Source organism: Salvelinus alpinus, chromosome 2, assembly GCF_045679555.1.
Source record: "Salvelinus alpinus chromosome 2, SLU_Salpinus.1, whole genome shotgun sequence".
Classification (NCBI taxonomy): Eukaryota; Metazoa; Chordata; class Actinopteri; order Salmoniformes; family Salmonidae; genus Salvelinus; species Salvelinus alpinus.
In genome coordinates this window covers 35,997,373-36,023,859 of record NC_092087.1, presented here as the reverse complement: position 1 = coordinate 36,023,859, position 26,487 = coordinate 35,997,373, and the positions used below count along the sequence as shown (strand labels likewise).

The following is a 26,487-nucleotide window of genomic DNA, read 5'->3' as shown; positions in this document are numbered from 1 at the left end:
CCATTCCCCATCTCCATTCCCCACCTCCAACAAGCCACCACCTCCCCACTGCACCAACAAAGTGAACAAGAGATAAAAACAATGCAAAAACAAGACATCAAGGACAACAAAAATCAAAACAGCAAGGCCAACTGTATATACGTTTGAGTGCATGTGGTACTATTTACATGTGTATGTACAGTTGAAGTCGGAAGTTTACATACACGTAGGGTCGAGTCATTAAAACTCGTTTTTCAAACACTCCACAAATTTCTTGTGGAAATGTAGTTTTGTGAAAATTTGTGAAAATTAAATAAAAAATACAAAAAACTTATATTATAGTTTTGGCAAGTGGGTTAGGACATCTACTTTGTGCATGACAAGTCATTTTTCCAACAATTGTTTAAAAACAGATTATTTCACTTATAATTCCCTGTATCACAATTCCAGTGGGTCAGAAGTTTACATACACTGAATTGACTGTGCCTTTAAACAGCTTGGAAAATTCCAGAAAATAATGTAATGGCATTAGAAGCTTCTGATAGGCTAATTGACATCAAAAAAATTGTAGACTTCCACAAGTCTGCTTCATCCTTCGGAGCAATTTATAAACGCCTGAAGGTACCACGTTCATCTGTACAAACAATAGTACGAAAGTATAAACACCATGGGACCACGCAGCCGTCATACCGCTCAGGAAGAAGATGCGTTCTGTCTCCTAGAGATGAACGTACTTTGGTGCGAAAAGTGCAAATCAATCCCAGAACAACAGCAAAGGACCTTGTGAAGATGCTGGAGGAAACAGGTATAAAAGTATCTATATTCACAGTAAAACCAGTCCTATATCGACATAACCTAAAAGGCTGCTCAGCAAGGAAGAAGCCACTGCTCCAAAACTGCCATAAAAAGCCAGACTACGGTTTGTAACTTTTTGGAGAAATGTCCTCTGGTCTGATGAAACAAAAATAGAACTGTTTGGCCATAAAATAACCATCGTTATGTTTGGAGGAAAAAGGGGGAGGCTTGCAAGCCGAAGAACACCATCCCAACCGTGAAGCACGGGGTTGGCAGCATCATGTTGTGGGGGTGCTTTGCTGCAGGAGGGACTGGTGCACTTCACAAAATAGATGGCATCATGAGGCAGGAAAATTATGTGGATATGTTGAAGCAACATCTCAAGACATCAGTCAGGAAGTTAAAGCTTGGTCGCAAATGGGTCTTCCAAATGGCCAATGACCCCAAGCATACTTCCAAAGTTGTTGCAAAAGGGTTTAAGGACAACAAAGTCAAGGTATTGGAGTGGCCCTCACAAAGCCCTGACATCAATCCCATAGAAATTTTGTGTGCAGAACTGAAAAAGCGTGAGCGAGCAAGGAGGCCTACAAACCTGACTCAGTTACACCAGCTCTGTCAGGAGGAATGGGCCAAAACTCACCCAACTTATTGTGGGAAGCTTGTGGAAGGCTACCAAAAACATTTGACCCAAGTTAAACAATTTAAAGGCAATGCTATCAAATTGAGTGTATGTAAACTTCTGACCCACTGGGAATGTGATGAAAGAAATAAAAGCTGAAATATTTCATTCTCTCCACTATTATTCTGACATTTCACATTCTTAAAATAAAGTGGTGATCCTGACCTAAAACAGGGAATTTTTACTAGGATTAAATGTCAGGAATTGTCAGGAAGGAAAACTGAGTTTAAATGTATTTGGCTAAGGTGTATGTAAACTTCCGACTTCAACTGCATGTGTGTGTGTCCGTGCATTTGAATGTGAGTGTGTGTATATGCATTTGTACACGCTTACAAGCACCTGCGCGGCCACAGCCTCAGGGAAACAGGCATTGGATGTAACAGCATTGTCCCTCAGTGTCATTCAAACTTACTTTCTTTAGTTCCACAGGGATGCTGTCCCATGTTGACCCCAAGGCTTCCCACAGTTGTGTCAAGTTGGCTGGATGTCCTTTGGGAGGTGGACCATTAAGACACACGGGAAACTACTGAGCCTGAAAAACCTAGCAGCGTTGCAGTTCTTGACACACTCAAACTGGTGCGCCTGGCACCTACTACCATACCCCATTCAAAGGCACTTAAATCTTTTGTCTTGCCAATTCACTCTGAATGGCATACATACACACTCCAGGTCTAATTGTCTCAAGGCTTAAAAATCCTTATTTAACCTGTCATCTCTTCATCTACACTGATTGAAATGAATTTAACAGGTGACATCAATATGGGATCATAGCTTTCACCTGGTCAGTCTCAAATCAAATTAATTGGTCACATACACATGGTTAGCAGATGTCATTGCGAGTGGTGCGAAATGCTTATGCTTCTAGATCTGACAGTGCAGCAGTATCTAACAAGTAATATCTAACAATTCCACAACAAAACCTAATATCTAACAAATTCCACAACAAAAATCTAGTAATGGGGTAAGAATATATAAATATACAATATATGGCTGAGCAGTGACAGAGGGGCTAAGATGCAATCGATAGTATAGAATAGATATGTATACTGTATCCTACACTATGAGATAAGTAATGCGAGATATGTAAACATTCTTAAAGCGGCATTATTAAAGTGACTAGTGTTCCATTTATTAAAGTGGCCAATGATAAAGTCTGTAGGTAGGCAGCCGCCTCTGTGTTAGTGATGGCTGTTTAACATTCTGATGGCCTTGAGATAGAAGCTGTTTTTCAATCTCTCTGTCCCAGCTTTGATGCACCTGTACTGACCTCGCCTTCTGGATGGAAGTGGGTTGAACAGGCAGTGGCTCGGGTGGTTATTGCCCTTTATGATCTTTTTGCCTTCCTGTGACATCGGGTGTTGTAAGTGTCCTGGAGGGCAGGTAGTTTGCCCCGGTGATGCGTTGTGTAGACCGCACCGTTTGGAGAGCCCTGCGGTTGTGGGCGGTGCTGTTACTGTACCAGGCGGTGATACAGGATGCTCTCGATTGTGTACCTGTAAAAGTTAGTGAGGGTTTTCGGTGACAAGCCACATTTTTTCAACATCCTGAGGTTGAAGAGGCGCTGTTGCGCCTTCTTCACCACACTGTCTGTGTATGTGGACCATTTCAGTTTGTCGGGGATATGTACACTGAGGAACTTAAAAAACGTTCCACCTTCTCCACTGCTGTCCCATCGATGTGGGTAGGGGGGTGCTCCCTTTGCTGTTTCCTGAAGTCCATGATCATCTCTTTTGTTTTGCTGACATTGAGTGAGAGGATATTTTCCTGACACCACACTCCGAGGGCCCTCACCTCCTCCCTGTAGGTTGTCTCGTTGTTGTCGATAATCAAGCCTACCACTGTTGTGTTGTCTGCAAACTTCATGATTGGGTTGGAGGCGTGCATGGCCACGCAGTTGTGGGTGAACAGGGAGTACAGGAGGGGGCTGAGAACGCACCCTTGTGGGGCCCCAGTGTTGAGGATCAGTGGAGTGGAGATGTTGTTTCCTACCTTCACCACCTGGGGGCGGATCATCAGGAAGTCCAGGACCCTGTTGCACATGGCAGGGTCAAGACCTAGGGACTCAAGCTTAATGATGAGTTTGGTGAGTACTATGGTGTTGAATGCTAGGGTGACAGGTAGGGTGGAGGTGATATGATCCTTGACTAATCTCTCAAAGTACTTCATGATGACAGAAGTGAGTGCTACGGGATGATAGTCGTTTAGCTCAGTTACCTTAGCTTACTTGGGAACAGGAACAATGGTGGCCCTCTTGAAGCATGTGGGGACAGCAGATTGGGATAGGGACTGATTGAATATGTCCACACACCAGCCAGGACGCGGCTAGGGATGCCATCTGGGCCGGCAGCCTTGCGAGAGTTAACACTTAAACGTTTTACTCAAGCCGGCCACGGAGAAGGAGAGCCCACAGTCTTTGGTAGTGGGCCGTGTTCGGTGGCACTGTATTGTCCTCAAAGCGCACAAAGAATTTGTTTAATTTGTCTGGAAGCAAGACGATGTCCGCACCGGCGATGGTTTTAATTTTGTCATCCGTGATTGTCTGTAGACCCTGCCACATACGTCTCGTGTTTGAGCCGTTGAATTGCGACTCCACTTTGTCTCTATACTGACACTTTGCTTGTTTGATTGCCTTATGGAGGGAATAACTGTTTGTATTCGGCTATATTCCCAGTTGCCTTGCCATGATTAAATGCGTTGGTACGTGCTTTCAGGTTTGCGCGAATGCTGCCATCAATCCACGGTTTCTGGTTAAGGAAGGTTTTAATAGTCACAGTGGGTACAACATCTCCTATACACTTCCTTATAAACTCGTTCACCGAGTAGGCATATGTTGTTCTCTGACTCTACCCGGAACATATCCCAGTCCACGTGATCAAAGCAATCTTGAAGCGTTGAATCCAATTGGTCAGACCAGCTTTGGATAGACCTAAGCACGGGCACTTCCTGTTTTAGTTTCTGCCTATAGGAGCGACGCAACAAGATGGAGTCATGGTCAGATTTGCCAAAAGGAGGGCGGGGGAGGGCCTCGTATGCATCGCGGAAGTTAGAGTAGCAATGGTCGAGCGTGTTACTAGCTCGTATACTGCAATCGATATGCTGATGGCATTTAGGTAGCCTTGTTCTCAAATTAGCTTTGTTAAAATCCCCAGCAGCTACAATAAATGCAGCCTCAGGATATATGGTTTCCAGTTTGCATAAAGTCCAGTGAAGTTCCTTGACGGCCATCTTGGTATCCGCTTGTCGGGGATATACACGGCTGTGACAACCGAGGAGAGTTCTCTTGGGCGATAATACGGTCGGCATTTGATTGTGAGGAATTCTAGGTCAGGTGAACAAAAGGACTTGAGTTCCTGTATATTGTTACAATTACGCCATGATTCGTTAATCATGAAACATACACCCCCGCCATTCTTTTTACCGGAGAGATGTTTATTCCTATTGGCATAATGCACTGAAAATCCCGTTGGCTGTACTGACTCTGACAGCATGTCCCAAGCTAGCCATGTTCCCGTGAAACAGACTATGTTACAATCCTGGATATCTCTTTGGAAAGCACCTATTGCCCTGATTCCATTGACTTTGTTAACTAGGGACTGAACATTAGCGAGTAATATACTCGGAAGCGTTGGGTTGTGTGCGCTCATCCGAAGCCTCACTAGAAGACCGCTCCGGCACCCTCTCCTCTGGCAGCATTGTTTTGGGTCGGCCTCTGGAATCAGTTCTAATGCCCTGGGAGGTGCCAACAAAGGATGCGCTTTGGGAAGGTCACATTCCTGGTCGTAATGTTTTGATATAAAAATGGCTGCATTGGACCTTTAAGGTTTACCAACTGTGACATCACATATAAACACTTTTTTAAAAAATGAATCTTAAAACTCAAGGGGGAAAAATGAAAAAAGACAATCTCAATCGTATTGTAGAACATTTCTTATTGCGTGGAATTACTTTACTCAAATGTTGATAATCGAGCTGAACAAATCAATCATGTATTACATGTTCTATAATGGAAATACACTGCAATGGGAGGGGCAAGAGTGTTGAGGTTCTACATAGATAAATCAGTTATATCAGACCAGAATTGCTATCATTGATTCTTATTGGTTACTTACAAACATGAGCCAAAATAACCTTGTACATCAGCAAGGAATACAATTCTTAATTTAAAACAAATACATTGATCTAAACAAAAATATAGTTATGTAGGTAACACTTGATATGATGTTGCCATTTTCAACCAATACAGGTTAATTAACACAATGTCCCATTTAATTGTGTGGCTCATTAGACATTGAATTGGACCATAGGCACGCCATCCAGCCATGCCCTTAGTGCAGCAACATCACATATAGAAGAACCATGGCGAAAGACTGAAATTCTAGTATCTCTGGCTCCACTGCCTTCTGCCCTGCTATCCAAGCCTATATTACAACAGGCATCAGACCAACTCTAGTCTTCACTAACCAGAGGTACTCCTTGTCTTCAAGGAGTGTCTTGCAGTTCAATGGGCCTCCACCCGTTTCAAAATAGAAACCTCTATCTCTACATGTGTATTACATATACTGTACATTTTAGACAATGTGAAAATATGATAACCAATCAAATAATATATTTCCACGCATTTCAAAATAAAGCAATAGCTTCCTTACAATGTTCATGTTCCGAATTCCTCCATCATATTCATTCAAAGGGCATATGAAACAAAGGCATGATACATCCTTGTAAAAGCAGTATACTTTCATATGTACGTACACAGTCTAAACCATGGATTTAACATGGTTTAACTCTCCATGACCCGATCCAGCTGGACTGAGCTTCTCTGAGAAACACATCAAGGACAAACAGTGGACCTGAATCACAAGTGGTTTTCTATTGATTGGTTTTTTAGAGATAGATTATGGGGACTGAAGGTCCTCTTGATGGCTGTCTATAAGCCTATATACACCTAGCTGGATACCGCATGCAAAGTCACACCCACTATGTTTAAGAGCAAGTGGCAATGCACTGGTGCGTGCCGTGTCTGTGGCAAATAGCACAGACACAGACCACAGTAGACAGCCATACAGACAGGTCAAGAGTAGCATGCTATGGGGAAGATATGCCGTGTTGCAGAACTAATCTCTTGCTCCATTCCCCACATCCATCTGTCGATGTGCAACGCATTCCATCACCAGTGTCCCTGCAGTCAGGAACAAAACACCCCTCCCACCTCCTTGCTCTCTCTCGCCCCCCCTCTCTCTATGTTAGAAAATGCCATTTTAAAGCAGGATGACCTTTACACTAATATGATGAATGTGCTGCCATGGCTGTCAGGGGGTTGGGCGGGACGCATCGATTACTAAAATAGAGACCCTTGCCCTGTGGACAGGGTGGGGCGATCGAAGACCCGTTGGGGACATGGGGGGTGGGGAGGGGAGGTCCCCATGTTGTCACAGGCAGAGCAGGCGGGAGCCCTCGTCCCCCTCCTCACCCTCAGTCTGGGGGATGCGGGGCAGCATGGCCGAGCGGGTCAAGCCCCAGAAACGAGGAGGGGACAAGTCTTTCTTGGTGGCTGTGAACTTCCAGCCCATGTGTGAAGCACAGGTACGACACTGAGCGATCGTCCAGGCATACCTGAGGGGGAAGGGAGAGAGGAAAAACAGAAAGAACATATTAGTCCTCATGCATTTGTGCTGCATGCCACATTTCTTATTATTGTTGCCATAAGGCACCTGACACAGAAACTAATACCCTAGTTGGTTGTCTTTCAAATCCCCCTCACCATATATGGCATACCAGATAGTATTGTTCTAATCATCAGCTACTAGAGGCCTAAGGCTCTCGGAGGCACTTCTTCCCAGATATTACACTGAGAAAGAACACAGAGTGTGTGTCTAATCAATACAATCCACTCGCATCTCCTCTCTATTTGTTCCAGCCTCATTTCCTCCTCAGACCAAAGCTTTGTTGGCTTTCACGTGGGAACGGCGGCGGGAGATGGAAGCAAGGCACACATACAAACCACTCCCCTCCAGCCTCTCATCTGACACCTGTCAAATTAAGACGTATCCCAGTGTTCTCTTCTTGGCAACAGCATACCATTTGAAGCAGCTGCATGACAAGTATCACCCAGCAGCACTGGCAATTCAAATCGTCTGTATACTGACAAACGCCAGTATACAGCCTAAAACTGCCATCTTGTGGGTCTGTTGCTCTCTCTACAACAAGTCTTCTCAGAACACCTTATGCTAACAGGCTGTAAAAGCACCCTTCCCCAGAAAAGCAGTGTGGCACAGAGAGGTTGAGTGGAGTAAAAGCCCTTTCTTCCCCCTCCCCCTACATACCTCCCCTCTGAGAGGACTTGAATAAGACTCAGCTTGACCAGTGCCAGCCCTCGAGGAGAATAAGTGGAGGCCGTTATTACTGTCATTATTATTACTGGAGGCTAACACCGGCACAAATGCATTGTCTCAGGCAGAAAATGCATACTGGGGATCATTTATGAGGAGCACTGAGGAGTGGCGTTGGTTGAAGGGGCCTTATGTTACAGAACCACTGAGAAGCCCGTGGAGCGCTCCACTTCTCTCCAAACAGTTCAGGTTCTACATCAATACCTCGGTCAAGCCTGATGTTATGTACCCAGGTACTCACACACACAGCTGCTGTATGTGTAAGGTATCCCTGCAAGGAGAACTATGTAAAAAAAATATATATACAATTAGCATATTGAGGACATACCAAAAATGACACACGATACCAAAAATGACAGTACACCAAAGGGGCCAGACGCTTTCGTTTTCAAGTCTTTAGCAGCTTAGATTATTCCTGGACCAAATAAGGTATTAAAGCGCAAATTAACCAAAAAAACTACTTCTCTGGTTGAAAACGGCCTGTGTGCATAATATGAGTCAGAAACATGTATTCTAGTGTCAAAATTGACTACAAAATGTAAATAGGATAATTTTGGTCATTAAGTCAGTATCGTCCCAAACTGAGATTTGCGAGATGTAAGCTTTCCTTGGGTTTATTTTATTTCAATCCTGCCCACATGCCCACAGCTGGCAGCACCCAAGTAATCATCAATTGAAGTGTTTCCCATAAAAACAAATCCAGCGCATCGGGGGTGCATTGCTATTTCTAGCTGTGCCCATAGACTTCCAGTCAGTGAGCCCAAGGCTATCGCGTCTTGGCAGAAATCTATATTTACAAACATGATATGTTTTTTTATTTATTACATGCTTTACATACTTTTTTGCAGCGGCGGCAACAATTTAGCAGTGGTGGATCACCGCTGCTTAATGAATATAGGGGAAACACTGAATTTGAAGTGCAGCTGCACACGACCCAATTGTAATGCCCACTAAACACATGGGTGTGGAAAGCACACTGACCGTGCTAAATCAATTGAGATGGTTTGGGATGAGTTGGACCGCAGAGTGAAGGAAAAGCAGCCAACAAGTGCTGAGCATATGTGGGAACTCTGTTGGAAAAGCATTCCTCATGAAGCTGGTTGAGAGAATGCCAAGAGTGTGCAAAGCTGTCGTCAAGGCAAAGGTCACTACTTTGAAGAATCTCAAATATAAAATATAATTTGATTTGTTTAACACTTTTTTTGGTTACTACATGATTCCATATGTGTTATTTCATAGTTTTGATGTCTTCACTATTATTTTACAATGTAGAACATTTTTAAAATAAAGAAAAACCCTGGAATGAGTAGATGTGTCCAAACTTTTGACTGGTAGTGTATATGTGCGTGTCATGTATAGAGAGGCATTACCCTGGAAACCAGCTGTGGAGCGTGGACGGCCTACCGACCAGGTTGAGGTTGCTGGCTTTGTAGACGGTCAGGGTCTCATGGACGTAGCCGTGGGGGTTGACATAGGCTGCCATGGGGCCGTACAGAGACAGGCTGCAGGAGAAGAGAGAGGAGACATGGTAGAGATAAAAAAGTTATTGTCTAAACCACATTGTACAAATAGCAGCTGAATTGACTGTAGAAAATGACATGCAAACATTTTTAAGTATAGAAATACCCTAAAACTACAAATATTCTAAAATTATACAAACATACTACAATGACCACAGGCCAGGTGGCTAAGGCTGTGGTAAGGTACAGGTCAGACAGTTTAGACCAACTGAATGGGATAGTAGACAGAGAGATGGTTATGAAACCTAACTCGATGAATGTCAAACAAGAGACAACTTCTGCTTAATCCTTCCTTCATCGCTCTCATTTGAGCAGATTACAAATGCACCTGCAGCATCATTAATCTAGCGTGTTTGAAACGTATACTGTATCAAACACAACCGTCATCAGTTATGTACACTGAGTATACCAAACATTAGGAACACCTTCCTAATATTGAGTTTCACCCTCAGAACAGAGTCAATTTGTTGGGGCATGGACTCTACAAGGTGTTGAAAGCGTTCCACAGTGAAGCTGGACCATGTTAACTCCAATGCATCCCACAGTTGTGTCAAGTTGGCTGGATGTCCTTCGGGTGGTGGACATTCCTGATACACAACGGAAACGGTTGAGTGTGGAAAAACCCAGCAGCGTTGCAGTTCTTGACACACTCAAACCAGGGCGCCTGGCACCTATTATCATACCCCGTTCAAAGGCACTTAAATCTTTGTCTTGCCCAATCACCCTGTGAATGGTACATATACACAATCCATGTCTCAATTGTCTCAAGGCTTAAAAATCCTTCTTTAACCTGTCTGATCCCTTCATCTACACTGATTGAAGTGGATTTAACAAGTGACATCAATAAGGATTCACCTGGTCAGCTTATCTCATGGAAAGAGAAGGTGTTCTTAATGTTTTATATACTCAGTGTATAGCTGCCCGTTCCCTAGTAGGGCTGCACAGAACCAAAAACGGGTCTGGAGAAGCTCATTGCCTCTGCTTTTGGGTCCCTGTGTTTCGCAACACTCATCACACACACTACCAGCTCACTCTGACAACCAGTGTTAGACTACTCGACAGACACAGACACTATTCAGAGTCTAGGTGCATCTCTCCCTCACCTGAAGATCTCGTTCTTGGTGGTGATCTCTGTATCTTGGCACTGCTTGCAACACAGCGAGGTGCACTGTGGGAAGAAAAAAAAACTAATGTGACTTCATGTTCAATCCACCAGACTTCTGTAGCAGAAGCAAACATCCCCGTAGTTATTGCCTGTACTAACAACCACCTCAGCATGGCCAGGTGTTTCTCTTTATAACAATCTTTCTCCAGGCAGCAGCATGAAAGTGCTTATTATCTTCAATCAGAGGAAAGAAAGCCAGCTACAATAATGAAGCTAGAGAATTACCTCACATATTCATACTGACACACACATCCATCATCTCCTAACAGTCATGCCCATAGAGATTCTGCTGTTGTAATATTATCCCATTCTTATTTCATTTCTATGACCGTGCTGGAATCATGAGAGTACAAAAATAGGGAGAGTACAAAAACTGGGAGTGTACAAAAACTGGGAGTGTACAACAGGACTACATGCTCATGAGCCATGTCTTTGTGTGTGAGGGAGTCTCATGCTCAACCATCCTTATGTTTATGTATAGAAACTCCATGCACTTCCCCCTTGTCTCCCTCGCTCCCTATTTTTATTTAACCTTTATTTAACTAGGCAAGTCAGTTAAGAACAAATTCTTATTTACAATGACGGCCTACCCCGGCCAAACCCGGACGATGGGCCATTTGTGCGCCGCCCTATGGGACTCCCAATCACAGCCGGTTGTGATATAGCCTGGAAACAAACCTGGGTCTGTAGTGACGCCTCTAGCACTGATGCAGTGCCTTAGACCGCTGCGCCACTCGGGAGCCCAAATATGAATGAACAGAGAGAGGATAAGGAAGGACATTAGGTATACTTGTTCCTTTCTTTACTTTCAGACAATTGCTGTTATATTCCAGACATAATTCCACTTTCAATTCCCACAGAAGTGGACACTAAGCCTCTCTGCCCAGTTTTCCTGCTGTGGCTGATGAACGCAGTGCGGAAGCAGTTTAAGCCCTAAGTCCTGAGACATATGCCAGAGCACCTTTTTCTGTTGACGTTGGAACTGAAGGGAGTCTTTGAGGGACGATGAGAGACAAGCAAGCAGTGGTGCAGGCTCTGAGTGATGAAATCATAGCAGGGGGTGCAGAGTGGTCAGAGTGGAGATGAGGGTGGTAGGGTTTAGGGAAGTAGCACTGTAACAGCTCTCAATGCTTCAGAGAGTTCACAAAGGAAGGCAACATCTCCGACCCACCGACTCAGAGGGGAAATTATCATGACTATACAGTATATAGGCAGTGGCTAAATATACTGAACAAAAATATAAAACCAAACAAGTGCTGGTCCCATGTTTCATGAAAAGTTCCATACACACATAAGGCTTGTTTCTCTCAAATTTGGTGCATAAATTTGTCTACATCCCTGTTGGTGAGCATTTCTCCTTTGCCAAGATAATCCATCCACCTGACAGGTGTGGCATACCAAGAAACCGATTAAACAACATGATCATTACACAGGTGCACCTTGTGCTGGGGACAATAAAAGGCCACTCTAAAACACAATGCCACAGATGTCTCAAGTTTTGAGGGAGCATGCAATTGGCATGCTGACTGCAGGAATGTCCACCAGAGCTGTTGCCAGAGAATTTAATGTTGTTTTAGACAATTTGGCAGTACGTCCAACCGTACTAAAAACCGCAGACCACGTTTAACCACGCCAGCCCAGGACCCCCACATCCGGATTCTTCACCTGCAGGATCGTCTGAGACTAGCCACCCGGACAGCTGATGAAACTGAGGAGTATTTCTGTCTGTAATAAAGCCCTTTAGTGGGGAAAAACTGATTCTGATTGGCTGAGCCTGGCTCACCAGTGGGTGGTCCTGGCTCGCAAGTGGGCGGGCCAATGCCCTCCCAGGCCCACCCTTGGCTGCGCCCCTGCCCAGTCATGTGAAATCCATTGATTAGGGCCTAATGAATTCATTTCAATTGACTGATTTCCTTATATGAACTGTAAATCTTGAAATTGTCACATGCTGCATTTACCTTTTTGTTCAGTATATAAACACTAGAACATTAGAGGAGAGGGAAGAGAGAGAGACAGGGGCGTTTGCCACAGAACAGCAGGGAGGAGTAGGGGGTCAGAGGTCAGACAGATCAGTCGGGGAGTCAGTCGGTACAGCTGGATGGATGTGTGTTGTGTGTTTAGGGGTACATATCAGACAGTGTGTGGATGGTCAGTGCTATCCGTGATCCTTGGGGCGTCCCTACCCATAACCATAACCCTTAACCATTTTAAATTACCTCAACTTCAATGGGGTAGGGACATCCCAAGGATTTCTGATAGGAACGGACCGTGTGTGGATAAGGCTCTGTGTTTCTCACAGATGAACAAGTCCTTGCCTGGTCCATGTGTTGAGCAGTGTGCCTGGCCTTTAAATTGTAAGGTTTAGTGATATGTATTTCTGGCTCTGTGCGTGGGCGCACATGTCTGTGTCTGTGCTCACCCGGGCCATGATGTCCAGCTCACAGCGCAGCCTCTGGATGGCACTGCCAATCTTCAGCAGCTGGAGCCGAAGGGCATCATCTATGGGCAGACAGGCCGCCACTCTATAGGAGAAATCTGACAGGAAGGAGGGGGAGCAGGTACAGTGGGGAGAACAAGTATTTGATACACTGCCGATTTTGCAGGTTTTCCTACTTACAAAGCATGTAGAGGTCTGTAATTTTGATCATAGGTACACTTCAACTGTGAGAGACGGAGTCTAAAACAAAAATCCAGAAAATCACATTGTATGATTTTTAAGTAATTAATTTGCATTTTATTGCATGACATAAGTATTTGATACATCAGAAAAGCAGAACTTAATATTTGGTACAGAAACCTTTGTTTGCAATTACAGAGATCATACGTTTCCTGTAGTTCTTGACCAGGTTTGCACACACTGCAGCAGGGATTTTGGCCCACTCCTCCATACAGACCTTCTCCAGATCCTTCAGGTTTCGGGGCTGTCGCTGGGCAATACGGACTTTCAGCTCCCTCCAAAGATTTTCTATTGGGTTCAGATCTGGAGACTGGCTAGGCCACTCCAGGACCTTGAGATGCTTCTTACGGAGCCACTCCTTAGTTGCCCTGGCTGTGTGTTTCGGGTCGTTGTCATGCTGGAAGACCCAGCTACGACCCATCTTCAATGCTCTTACTGAGGGAAGGAGGTTGTTGGCCAAGATCTCGCGATACATGGCCCCATCCATCCTCCCCTCAATACGGTGCAGTCGTCCTGTCCCCTTTGCAGAAAAGCATCCCCAAAGAATGATGTTTCCACCTCCATGCTTCACGGTTGGGATGGTGTTCTTGGGGTTGTACTCATCCTTCTTCTTCTTCCAAACACGGCGAGTGGAGTTTAGACCAAAAAGCTCTATTTTTGTCTCATCAGACCACATGACCTTCTCCCATTCCTCCTCTGGATCATCCAGATGGTCATTGGCAAACTTCAGACGGGCCTGGACATGCGCTGGCTTGAGCAGGGGGACCTTGCGTGCGCTGCAGGATTTTAATCCATGACGGCGTAGTGTGTTACTAATGGTTTTCTTTGAGACTGTGGTCCCAGCTCTCTTCAGGTCATTGACCAGGTCCTTCCGTGTAGTTCTGGGCTGATCCCTCACATTCCTCATGATCATTGATGCCCCACGAGGTGAGATCTTGCATGGAGCCCCAGACCGAGGGTGATTGACCGTCATCTTGAACTTCTTCCATTTTCTAATAATTGTGCCAACAGTTGTTGCCTTCTCACCAAGCTGCTTGGCTATTGTCCTGTAGCCCATCCCAGCCTTGTACAGGTCTACAATTTATCCCTGATGTCCTTACACAGCTCTCTGGTCTTGGCCATTGTGGAGAGGTTGGAGTCTGTTTGATTGAGTGTGTGGACAGGTGTCTTTTATACAGGTAACGAGTTCAAACAGGTGCAGTTAATACAGGTAATGAGTGGAGAACAGGAGGGCTTCTTAAAGAAAAACTAACAGGTCTGTGAGAGCCGGAATTCTTACTGGTTGGTAGGTGATCAAATACTTATGTCATGCAATAAAATGCAAATTAATTACTTAAAAATCATACAATGTGATTTTCTGGATTTTTGTTTTAGATTCCGTCTCTCACAGTTGAAGTGTACCTATGATAAAAATTACAGACCTCTACATGCTTTGTAAGTAGGAAAACCTGCAAAATCGGCAGTGTATCAAATACTTGTTCTCCCCACTGTATATTACAGTTCAGGATTTGAATTCCGTGAGATTGTCAGTAGTACTCTAAAGATTTTAGGTGACATATATACTCTAAACAAAAATATAAACGCAGCATGTAAAGTGTTTAATGAGCTGAAATAAAAGATCCCAGAACTTTTCCATACACACAAAATGCTTATTTCTCTCAAATCTTGTGCACAAATTTGTTTCCATCCATGTTAGTGAGCATTTCTCCTTTGCCAAGATAATCAATCCACCTGACAGGTGTGGCATATCAAGAAGCTGATTAAACAGCATGATCATAACACATGTGTACTTTGTGCTGGGGACCATAAAAGGCCCCTCTAAAATGTGATGTTTTGTCACGCAAACGCAATGCCACAGATGTCTCAAGAGGCATGCTGACTGCAGGTATGTGGACCAGAGCTTTTGGCAGTACGTCCAACCGGCTTCACAACCGCAAACCAAGTGAAAATGTCCTTGTTCTTCCATAGCCTGAATACTCACCAGACACGTCACCCCATTGTGCCTGTTTGGGATGCTCTGGACTGACGTGTACAACAGCGTTCCAGTTCCCGCCAATATCCAGCAACTTCGCACAGCCATCGAAGAGGAGTGGAACCAACAATCCACAGGCCACAATCAACAGCCTGATCAACTATATGTGAAGGAGTGTCACGCTGCATGAGGCAAATGGTGGTCACACCAGATACTGACTGGCTTTCTGATCCACACCCCTTACTTTTTTTAAAGGTATCTGTGACAAACAGATTCATATCTGTATTTCCAGTCATGTAAAATCCATAAATTAGGGCCTAATGAATTTATTCCAATTGACTGATTTCCTTATAGGAACTGTAAATCAGTAAAATCTTTGAAATGGTTTCATTTATTTTTTTGTTCACTGTATATACACAGTATACATAGCCTAGAGGGCAGTTGTACCTATCGCGTTTGTGGGGAGGGAATCATCCTTGAGGTTCTCGTCCCACTCATGGAGCTGTCTCTTCACTCTCTTCATCAGAGTCTCCTGGGAGACAAACACAAGAAACCATGTTACAAACAACAGGATGTGTGTCATAACAGTCACTAAACTCACTTACAATATTTCTCTGAAACGCATTATAGAATAAATCAGCTCAATCAAGTTCCAGTGGAAATGTTATGTCTGTACACACACAGTAGTTATATCTAGCCCTGATAAGTTAGCACACTAACCTACAGAGCAGAGATGAGCAGGGCATTCAGTACTCACAGAGTCATAGAGGGCGTAGACCCAGGGAGGCCATGAGGTCATGTTGGCACAGTGGAACTTCCTCTGAGGAGAACAGAGGCAAACACACAGACAACAACACCTCAGCAAGAGAACTTCTTTATTCATCTTCATTGTTGAACACAAACACTGGGATGCCAGGTCGCATTCAGGAGTGAGCAACTGTATAAAGAGCGGATATGTTTCCTTTTCCCATATGACAAAGAAGCATGTCTGTTCTAGCTAAAAACAAGTTTATATGAACAATTCATAAGGTTGGGCCTTGATTTGAACACATCTCATGTTTTGTATGTCTCGGCCTGAAGACCGCCACCTCTCCTCAGCATCTTAAACATCCAAACATCACCCTAACAAACAATTAACATTGACTCCATCCCTCCCCCGTTCCTAATTTCCACAAGAATAATGTGTGTCGGACCTGGCGGTAGGTGGCCCACCAGCGCTGGGCCTGTTTGCAGCTCTGGGCTGGGGGTCTGGAGGAGGGGTGCATGTGGAGGCGGGACAGGGGCGTGAGCTGCACTGCAGTCAGGGGGTCTGGAAGGATCCGCTCGGGGAGGATCTGCACCTTGGCCTGTCTGATTCTAGAAGAGACAAGAGAGAAGACCGAGAGAGAATTGGGGGCTAGATAAACAAAGATAGTGAATAAACCCTTAGGTACGTATACTATGCATTTCAATTACAGAGCAAAAGCATACTTCATCAGAGAGAGGAGATAATCTGGGGCCTTAGTGAAAAAAACATTACGTGGTGGATTAAAGCATGCAATTTGGTGTAAACATTCCTCAGGTGACATGAAAACATCCCAGAAGGGGTGCCCATTAACATTTTACCAGGAATATAGTTTTTATTTTTGCGTAAATCCAAAATGGGTTCCATAATATAGGTATTTGACCATAAAAAGTGTTATGCAACAGATACAAGCATGATATTTGGTACAAACATTGCTCAGATGATATAAAAACATCCTAGAAGGGGTGCTCATTGCAGATAGCTTGTGCGAATAGCTGCATAAACTGGACACAGAGAACAAACATATCATATTAGGGTGTGGTACCCACCCTTAAAAAAATAGATAGTGGCACATCCAGTCCACAAGGTGGCGTAGCGCCAGTCTTACATTCTTTTGGAGAGAACCCTGCCGGACATATTAACTCTCTGGCTTCATTCATACATTAGACCAGTCATCACAATGCTAGCAGCCAACCATATTTAGCTTAGGCCTACTCAACGTAAAGTCCCCAATAGAAAACATCACTTACGTGCATGACTTTAAATTGTATTGCTTACTATTATTTCCATGCTACACGCCACCTCTCAACACATTTACTGAAGGCAATCTCCATCTCGCATTCCCAAATCTCCAAACTAGCTTTGTGACACTGGCAAATGCTCAAAATATCAACTGTAGCTACTCAGTGTTAACAAAACGGCTGGTACACTGTGTCCACAAACGCGCTTGAGGAAATGGACATCTGCTACATCGTTCCATGTTACAATAACAAAAGTGAGTGCACAGGCTTCACAGTGATTCACAGTGATTTGATCAACCACTGCGCTATCCATGGTGCTGAATCTCTGCTACTAGGCCTATTTGCTTGTCGGTTTGTTTAGCAGAGAATTGGATATGTTCCCTGTGACAAAGTCATCACAAGCGGGTTACCATAAAGTAAAAACAGCCACAACCTTCCAAAATTACACTGACAGACAGGTGCAAGAGAAGATAAATGGGCCAACAAGCTGGCTGACATCTTTCAGTCAAAAAGTGAGCTACAATAAATGTAATTTTCACTAGGCTGTAGGCTAATAACCTCATATTTTAGGCCTACATTTAAACTAGGCTCCTTCAATGAAATAGTCTGGTGACTGACTAAATTGATTAAATTGTGGAAAATACAAGATAGATTCAAGTCCATTTTTTCAATTTACAGTGATATAACCATGTCAGAGGAGAAAGGCTTGCCTTTGAGATGAATACATTCATGGATGTATATACTCTATGATTTGTATTGTCTTTTCTCTGTGTGACTGATGACTATTTCAATGCTAATAAACAGTAGACATATGTTGAAGAGGTCACCAGGGTGTATAGATTGCAGGGTGGTCACAGTGTAGGGTAAATGACCGCTGACACATAATCATAGGTAAGTCACCAAGTGCACCAACAGGTCCAAATTGTTTTGAGCTCAGGGGGTCTATGTACACCTACTAATGAATAGACCGACTGAAGACGCGAGAGATATCATTATAAACACTATTAATGTACATGGAACACATGGGGTTTCCATGGCAATGAGGATCTTAGTGACGTAAACTTCTAGAACAGCTTAATCAGTGAGCGATTGACCTCTATAATAACCAGGTGCACCAGCCTGTTCCTCCTCCATGTCTCATATATGTTGGAACGTAATATGAACTGAACTGTGTGATCTATTTAACTATTCAATGAAGAACCTTAAATGACCGCACCTTCCCTATCTGCAGAAACTTTAGTTGCGGCAAAAATGTTACTAAATTTAAAGTTCCTCAGTTAAAATTTTGATTAAATTATGAGTAAACTGTGTTACAGAACAACAATGCCAGTTTAAACCATAGCTTCAGTTTTACGGATAATTTCCTGCAATTCTACCCACCTTGCCATGACTTATGCCATGTTAATATGACATCTGAGTGAGTGACAGTGACTAATAAAATCAATGGCTTCGTGCCCGGTCGGTATTCGGCCATGATTACTACAAGTTTAAATAGCTGGCGCAACTAATTTACCAATCAAAAAATTGTTAGCTGACTGACTCTAGCTTGGTTTCCATCCAATTGGCGACAGATTTTCATCGGAATATTATAAAATCTGTCTAAAAACAATATGCACATTTTCCCACCAGAGATGTGGTTCAATAAAATTGGGCTTGTTAAATGGATTTCCATCACAACTGATGGTTTTGTCACAATAAATGTAGAGTTAGATAGTGAATGTGCCCACTCTGGTATTGGCACGTGCTCTCTAGCCAACAGCTCGCAGAAATAGTGTGGTATTTTTGTATTTATTTAACTAGGCAAGTCAGTTAAGAACAAATTCTTATTTACAATGACGGCCTACCCCAGCCAAACCAAAACAACGCTGGGACAATTGTGCGCCGCCCTATGGGACTCCCAACCATGGCCGGTTGTGATACAGCCTGGAATCGAACCAGGGTCTGTAGTGATGCCTATTATGGATTATTAAAAGTACGAAAACTTTTATTTGTCAAATGGCAGCCAAGCATCGATCATCATGTCAACAGGATAAGCCCATCGATATTTATTGGAAAGGACCATCAAGCTCATCAACTTGCACTTTGACCACCATTTGAAGTTCATCATAACTTATTTATTATGTAGCCAAATAAACTGCATGCTTTCCCAAGTCATAGTGGGATGACCACAACATTTCATTGCGTTATTCCAAGTTTATTTCGAATGATGATTATTATACTGAACAAAAATATAAATCCAACATGTAGCAATTTCAACGATTTTACTGATCATAAATAAATCAGCAAATCAAAATAAATAAATAAGGCCCCAATTAATGACTGGGCAGGGGCACAGCCATGGTTGGGCATGGGAGGGTATAGGCCCACCCACTGGGGAGCTGGCCCAGGCAATCAGCATGAGTTTCCCCCCACAAAAGGGTTTTTATTACAGACAGAAATACTCCTCAGTTTCATCAGCTGTCCGGGTGGATGGTCTCAAATGACACTGCAGGTGAAGAAGCCGGATGTGGAGGTCCTGGGCTGGCGTGGTTACATGTGGTCTGTGGTTGTGAGGCTGGTTGGATATACTGCCTAATTCAACGTTGGAGGCGGTTTATGGTAGACAAATGAACATTAAATTCTCTGTCAACAGCTCTGGTAGACATTCCTGCAGTCAGCATGCCAATTGCACACTCCCTCTAAACTTGAGACATCTGTGGCATTGTGTTGTGTGACAAAACTGCACATTTTAGAGTGGCCTTTTATTGTCCGCAGCACAAGGTGCACCTGTGTAATTATCCTGTTGTTTAATCAGATTCTTGATATGCTTTTTGTGTGCATTTACAATTTCTGTGATCGTAGCTCATGAAACATTGGACCACTTTACATGTTGCGTTTATATTTATGTTCAGTGCGCATGTACAGTACCAGTCAAAAATTTGGACACAACTACTCATGCAAGTTTCATTATTTTAACTATTTTCTAGATTGTAGAATAATAGTGAAGACATCAAAACTATGAAATAACACATATGGAATCATGTAGTTACACCTCCAGGCTGTGTAAGGGCTATTTGACCAAGGAGAGTGATAAGAGTGCTGCATCAGATGACCTGGCCTCCACAATCACCCGACCTCAACCAAATTGAAATGCTTTGGGATGAGTTGACCCGCAAAGTGAAGGATAAGGAGTCAAATGATCAGCATTGTGGGAACTCCTTCAAGACTGTTGGGAAATAATTCCTCATGAAGCTGGTTGAGAGAATGCCAAGAGTGTGCAAAGCTGTCATCAAGGCAAAGGGTGGAAACTTAAGAATCTCAAGTTTAACAATTTTTTGGTTACTAAATGATTCCATGTGTTATTTCGTAGTTTTGATGTCTTCACTATTATTCTACAACGTAGAAAATAGTCAAAATAAAGAACAGGTGTGTCCAAAATTTTGACTGGTAATGAACTGGCAGCTTCATTAAATAGTACCCGCAAAACACCAGTCTCAACGTCAACAGTGAAGAGGCGACTCCGGAATGCTGACCTTCTAGGCAGAGTTCCTCTGTCCAGTGTCTGTGTTCTTTTGCCCATCTTAATCTTAATCTTTTCTTTTTATTGGCCAGTCTGATATATGCCTTTTTCTTTGCAACTCTGCCTAGAAGGCCAGCATTCCGGAGTCGCCTCTTCACTGTTGACGTTGAGACTGGTGTTTTGCGGGTACTATTTAATGAAGCTGCCAGTTTGGGACTTGTGAGGCATCTGTTTCTCAAACTAGACACTTTAATGTACTTGTCCTCTTGCTCAGTTGTGCACCGGGGCCTCCCACTCCTCTTTCTATTCTGGTTAGAGACAGTTTGGATGGAAACCTGGTTAGTGACTGAAATACCAAAAGGAATTGCTTATGCACAACCAAATTCCAAAATTGCACCTTGTGTATTCTACTATTCTAACTCTCAACAACCATGTATTTGGGAAAGAAACACTGCTTTAACTATATACTGCTGGTCACAAAACAATTTGTTTACCACTGTCTCTGAGGATATATGATTGTCCTCCCTTTTATAGGGAATAGTGTCTTATGTGCTTTCCCACTCAGATGATACAAATAAAGTGAGTTTTCCATCTTGTGGTTTCTTATGGTATCACTTCCAAAATATTTCCTGCTCATACATACATAATCTCTGTTTACAGTTGAAGTCGGAAGTTTACATACACCTTAGCCAAATACATTTAAACTCAGTTTTTCACAATTCCTGACATTTAATCCTAGTAAATATTCCCTGTCTTAGGTCAGTTAGGATCACCACTTTATTTTAAGAATGTGAAATGTCAGAATAATAGTAGAGAGAATGATTTATTTCAGCTTTTATTTCTTTCATCACATTCCCAGTGGGTCAGAAGTTTACATACACTCAATTAGTATTTGGTAGTATTGTCTTTAAATTGTTTAACTTGGGTCAAACATGTCAGGTAGCCTTCCACAAGCTTCCCACAATAAGTTGGGTGAATTTTGGCCCATTCCTCCTGACAGAGCTGGTGTAACTGAGTCAGGTTTGTAGGCCTCCTTGCTCGCACACGCTTTTTTCAGTTCTGCCCACAAATGTTCTATAGGATTGAGGTCAGGCCTTTGTGATGGCCACTCCAATACCTTGACTTTATTGCCCTTAAGCCATTTTGCCACAACTTTGGAAGTATGCTTGGGGTCATTGTCCATTTGAAAGACCCATTTGCGACCAAGCTTTAACTTCCTGACTGACCTCTTGAGATGTTGCTTCAATATATCCACATAATTTTCCTACCTCATGATGCCATCTATTTTGTGAAGTGCACCAGTCCCTCCTGCAGCAAAGCACCCCCACAACATGATGCTGCCACCCCCGTGCTTAATGGTTGGGATGGTGTTCTTCGGCTTGCAAGCCTCCCCCTTTTTCCTCCAAACATAACGATGGTCATTATGACCAAACAGTTCTATTTTTGTTTCATCAGACCAGAGGACATTTCTCCAAAAAGTACGACCTTTGTCCCCATGTGCAGTTGCAAACCGTAGTCTGGCTTTTTTTATGGCAGTTTTGGAGCATTGGATTCTTCCTTGCTGAGCAGCCTTTCAGGTTGTCAATATAGGACTTGTTTTACTGTGCATATAGATAATTTTGTACCTGTTTCCTCCAGCATCGTCACAAGGTCCTTTGCTGTTGTTCTGGGATTGATTTGCACTTTTCGCACCAAAGTACGTTCATCTCTAGGAGGCAGAACGCGTCTCCTTCCTGAACGGTATGATGGCTGCGTGGTCCCACGGTGTTAATACTTGCGTACTATTGTTTGTACAGATGAACGTGGTACCTTCAGGCGTTTGGAAATTGCTCCCAAGGATGAACCAGACTTGTGGAGATCAACAGTTTTTTCTCTGAAATCTTGGCTGATTTCTTTTGATTTTCCCATGATGTCAAGCAAAGAGGCACTGAGTTTGAAGGTAGGCCTTGAAATGCATCCACAGGTACACCTCCAATTGACTCAAATTATGTCAATTAGCCTATCAGAGGCTTCTAAAGCCATGACATAATTTTCTGGAATTTTCCAAGCTGTTTAAAGGCACAGTCAACTTAGTGTATGTACATTTCTTACCCACTGGAATTGTGATACAGTGAATTATAAGTGAAATAATCTGTCTGTAAACAATTGTTGGAAAAATTACTTGTGTCATACACAAAGTAGATGTCTTAACCGACTTGACAAAACTATAGTTCGTTGACAAGAAATTTGAGGAGTGGTTGAAAAACAAGTTTTAATGACTCCAACCTAAGTGTATGTAAACTACTGACTTCAACTGTATATGGCCATGAAGATAATGCCTTTATGAATATGAGAATGAGGATGAAAGTCAGAGGGAAGCTCAACTGATAGACAGATTGGATAGATGTTGGTCTGTGTTTTATTAGCCGTTTTACTCATTACTATGCCCGGGTTCTACGAGGTTCTAGGTCGTTCTGGTCTGGTCAGTAACATTTAGTTCCACTCACCCATCTGCTTGGGTTCTGATCTCATGGACCTTGAACCGCTGCCGTCCGACTGCCTTCACTTTGACTGTCTCAATTCCGTACTCCTGCTCCTCCCGGTAAGCATAGATCTCAGCCGTCGTCCCAAACTCTGCCTGCACCTCGCCTGTTTCACTGGGGGTGGGGGGGGGGGGGGTACAGACACATCTATTTAGCAACACCCTACTGTGCTCTACTCTAGCCATGCTCAAACGCAGCGCAATACACACCAATCCAATGCATTCTAATACATGACAGAGAATGAGCAAGCGAAAACTTTGTGGAGAGGGGTAGCCAATTGGAATGCAGCCCATTACAATTCTCACTCTTTCTGAACCCATACACTCTCCCTCCGTCCCCCTCCTCCTCCTCCCTCCCGCCATACCTGTGTGCGAGAACAGCAAAGGTGCGGTCTCTCTGGATAATGCTTCGCATCATGCTGACCTCCTGCGGTCTGAAGAGCTGCAGCGGCAGGGTCTGTCCTGGGATCAGCATGACAGCTGTGAACGGCAGCACTGGGATGGTCTGGCAGCTGTCGTCATCGTGCACCGTGCGCCCATGAAACTCCTCCATGTCTGAGCCCAGGTACTGGGAGGGAAGGGGAGCATTAGAGGGAGAGACATTATCAGATACATGAAGAAACAGCACTACTGGAATCAGGAGGCAAATCTAACTGCACTGCTTATTTGAATAAATGACTGACTAAGTGATTAAAAGGCAGAAGGGAAGCATTTCCCAGATACGGAAAGAAGAATTAGTACTGTGTGTGTAGAAAACCCCATACTGAATACTGATACAGCTGCACAACAATACTTTGTAGAAGTAAATATGAAACCCACAGCATGTGAAGTTGGAAGACTGGGGTCAAAGTTTATGTTTGGTTTTTCTGCATCCTCACTGTCACGGTCCTCAGTCTCCATCTCATTCTCCTCTTCCTCTTCATTTTCTATAATAGTGAGTGGCAAGCAATACATACTTAAACAAGCAAATATGTACTTTCTCTTTCACTTCAAATGACCCCATTGTAAAAATAAAAAAGTATTTCCCTTAGTCATTGTGTTGACAATAGCATAACCTGTTGGACATGCATTTCGATGATGATTACCAGTGATCATACACACAGACCAGAAAACCTCGCTCTGGCAAGATACTGCATCTTAATGCCAAATATAAGTAGACTGACATGACTATCAGCTGGGGATTAAATCACATTAGCATACATGGTAGCTAGCTAGCTAATAGACAGTCTAATTACAGTCTGTTGAAACAATTCCATAGCTAGCTAGCAATAAATTACAAATTATAAAACAAGCAATCAATCCGTCAAGATAAAAAAAAACGTGCTTTACTGCGACAGCGATTGAGTGAGTTGATTATGCTCTGTCACTTGAAGTGGTGTGGCCTCGATTCTTTGCAGAATACAAAACTGATTTTGGCTTGCATAACGAGGCTTTACCATTTACAATAACCAACGTATTCAGTACACTAGTCTACCAATGCAATTCAATTGAAGACACATTTACCGGGTAAGAGTTGTAGTTGGTTGCCCATGTTGTCGTTGATATTGTTGTCGCCTGCACCCCTCTCGTCGGCCATATCCTTCTGTTTACACCATAGACTGTAAAAAAAAATGGTTTAGACTCTTCTTTCTCAGTGGTGTCTTATCGCAGGATATGCGTTGAAAACGACTCACTATCGTCCCTCAGTGGAAGGAGCTAGTCTTGTATTCCGGTTCTCAAAATTAATTATACATTTTGGGTTAAGGGAATTATTATTTTCAAGTTTCAAAGTTTATTCGCCACGTGCACAGGATACAGCAGGTGTAAAACCGTACCTTGATAGCTGTTTCCCAACAATATAGAAAATGTCAACCACACAAAAACTACAATGTGAGTTAGAAACACGAGAATGCAAGTATATACAGGTCACTGCCAGTACCATACTAAATGTGAAGGGGTACTGGAGCGGTTGAGGTGGATTTATAAATAAAAAGTGACTGGTAGTAGAATATACATGTAAACCAGGCTGAAAAGTGACTGGTAGCAGGAATATATACATACTTATGGTAATATACTAATGGTCATTTATAAACTGGGTGGTTCGAGCCCTGAATGCTGATTGGCTGACAGTCGATGGTATATCAGACAGTATACCACTGGTATGCCAAAACATTTATTTTTACTGCTCTAAATACATTGGTAACCAGTTTAAAATAGCAATAAGGCACTTTGGGGGTTTGTGGTATATGGTCAATATACCACAGCTAAGGGCTATGTCCAGGCACTCCGCGTTGCGCATAAGAATATAGAGTACCAGTCGAAAGTTTGGACATGCCTACTCATTTAAGGCTTTTTCTTTATTTGACTATTTTCTACATTGTAGTGCAGACATCAAAACTATGAATTAACACACATGGAATCATGTAGTAACCAAAAAAGTGTCAAATCAAAATATGATTTATATTTGAGATTCTTCAAAGTAGCCACTCTTTGCCTTGACAGCTTTGCACACGCTTGGCATTCTCTCAACCAGCTTTATGAGGTAGTATCCTGGAATGCATTTAAATTAATAGGTGTACCTTGTTAAAAGTTCATTTGTGTAATTTCTTTCCTTCTTAATGTGTTTGAGCGAATCAGTTGTGTTGTGACAAGGTAGGGGTGGTATACAGAAGATAGCCCTATTTGGTAAAATACCAAGTCCATATTATGGCAAGAACATCTCAAATAAGCAAAGAGAAATGACAGTCCATCATTACTTAAGACATGGTCAGTCAATTAAAAAAGAAAAGAACTTTGAACATTTGTTCAAGTGCAGTTGCAAAAGCGCTATGATGAAACTGGCTCTCATGTGGACCGCCACAGGAAAGGAAGACCCAGAGTTACCTCCGCTGCAGAGGATTAGTTCATTAGTGTTAACTGCATCTCAGATAGCAACCCAAATAAATGCTTCTCAGAGTTTAAGTTACAAACACATCAACATCAACTGTTCAGAGACAGCGTGAATCAAGCCTTCATGGTCGAATTGCTGCAAAGAAACCACTACTAAAGGACACCAATAAGGAGACTTGCTTGGGCCAAGAAACATGAGCAATGGATATTAGACCGGTGGAAATCTGTCCTTTGGTCTGATGAGTCCACATTTGAGATTTTTGGTTGCAACCATCTTTGCCAGATGAGTAGGTGAATGGATTATCTCCGCATGTGTGGTTCCCACCGTGAAACATGGTGTGATAGTGCTTTGCCTGTGACAGCAATTTATTTAGAATTCAAGGCACACTCAACCAGCATTG

General features: G+C 43.1%; 1 protein-coding gene across 1 annotated transcript; it reads right to left on the bottom strand.

Annotated features, from left to right (window-relative positions):
• Window positions 1–5,362: 5,362 nt before the first annotated feature.
• Window positions 5,363–24,863, bottom strand: crbn (cereblon). Its single transcript, XM_071348343.1, has 11 exons — window positions 24,722–24,863; window positions 24,038–24,144; window positions 23,584–23,786; window positions 23,184–23,333; window positions 16,367–16,529; window positions 15,931–15,993; window positions 15,621–15,705; window positions 12,944–13,059; window positions 10,463–10,527; window positions 9,210–9,341; window positions 5,363–7,063 (listed from the first exon to the last, which is right to left on the bottom strand). Exons 1-11 carry the CDS (start codon window positions 24,792–24,794, stop codon window positions 6,880–6,882), a joined length of 1,341 nt encoding a protein of 446 aa, XP_071204444.1. The 5' UTR covers window positions 24,795–24,863; the 3' UTR covers window positions 5,363–6,879.
• Window positions 24,864–26,487: the final 1,624 nt, after the last annotated feature.

What these genes read in the sequence shown, in the direction of transcription:
- crbn (XM_071348343.1), bottom strand. Translation starts at nt 24,794, where the DNA reads ATGGCCGACGAGAGGGGTGCAGGCGACAACAATATCAACGACAACATG. An exon ending in GTCTTCCAACTTCACATGCT is followed by an intron (nt 23,787 to 24,037) that starts GTGGGTTTCATA and finishes CTTCCCTCCCAG; the next exon opens with TACCTGGGCTCAGACATGGA. An exon ending in TTTGCTGTTCTCGCACACAG is followed by an intron (nt 23,334 to 23,583) that starts GTATGGCGGGAG and finishes CCCCACCCCCAG; the next exon opens with TGAAACAGGCGAGGTGCAGG.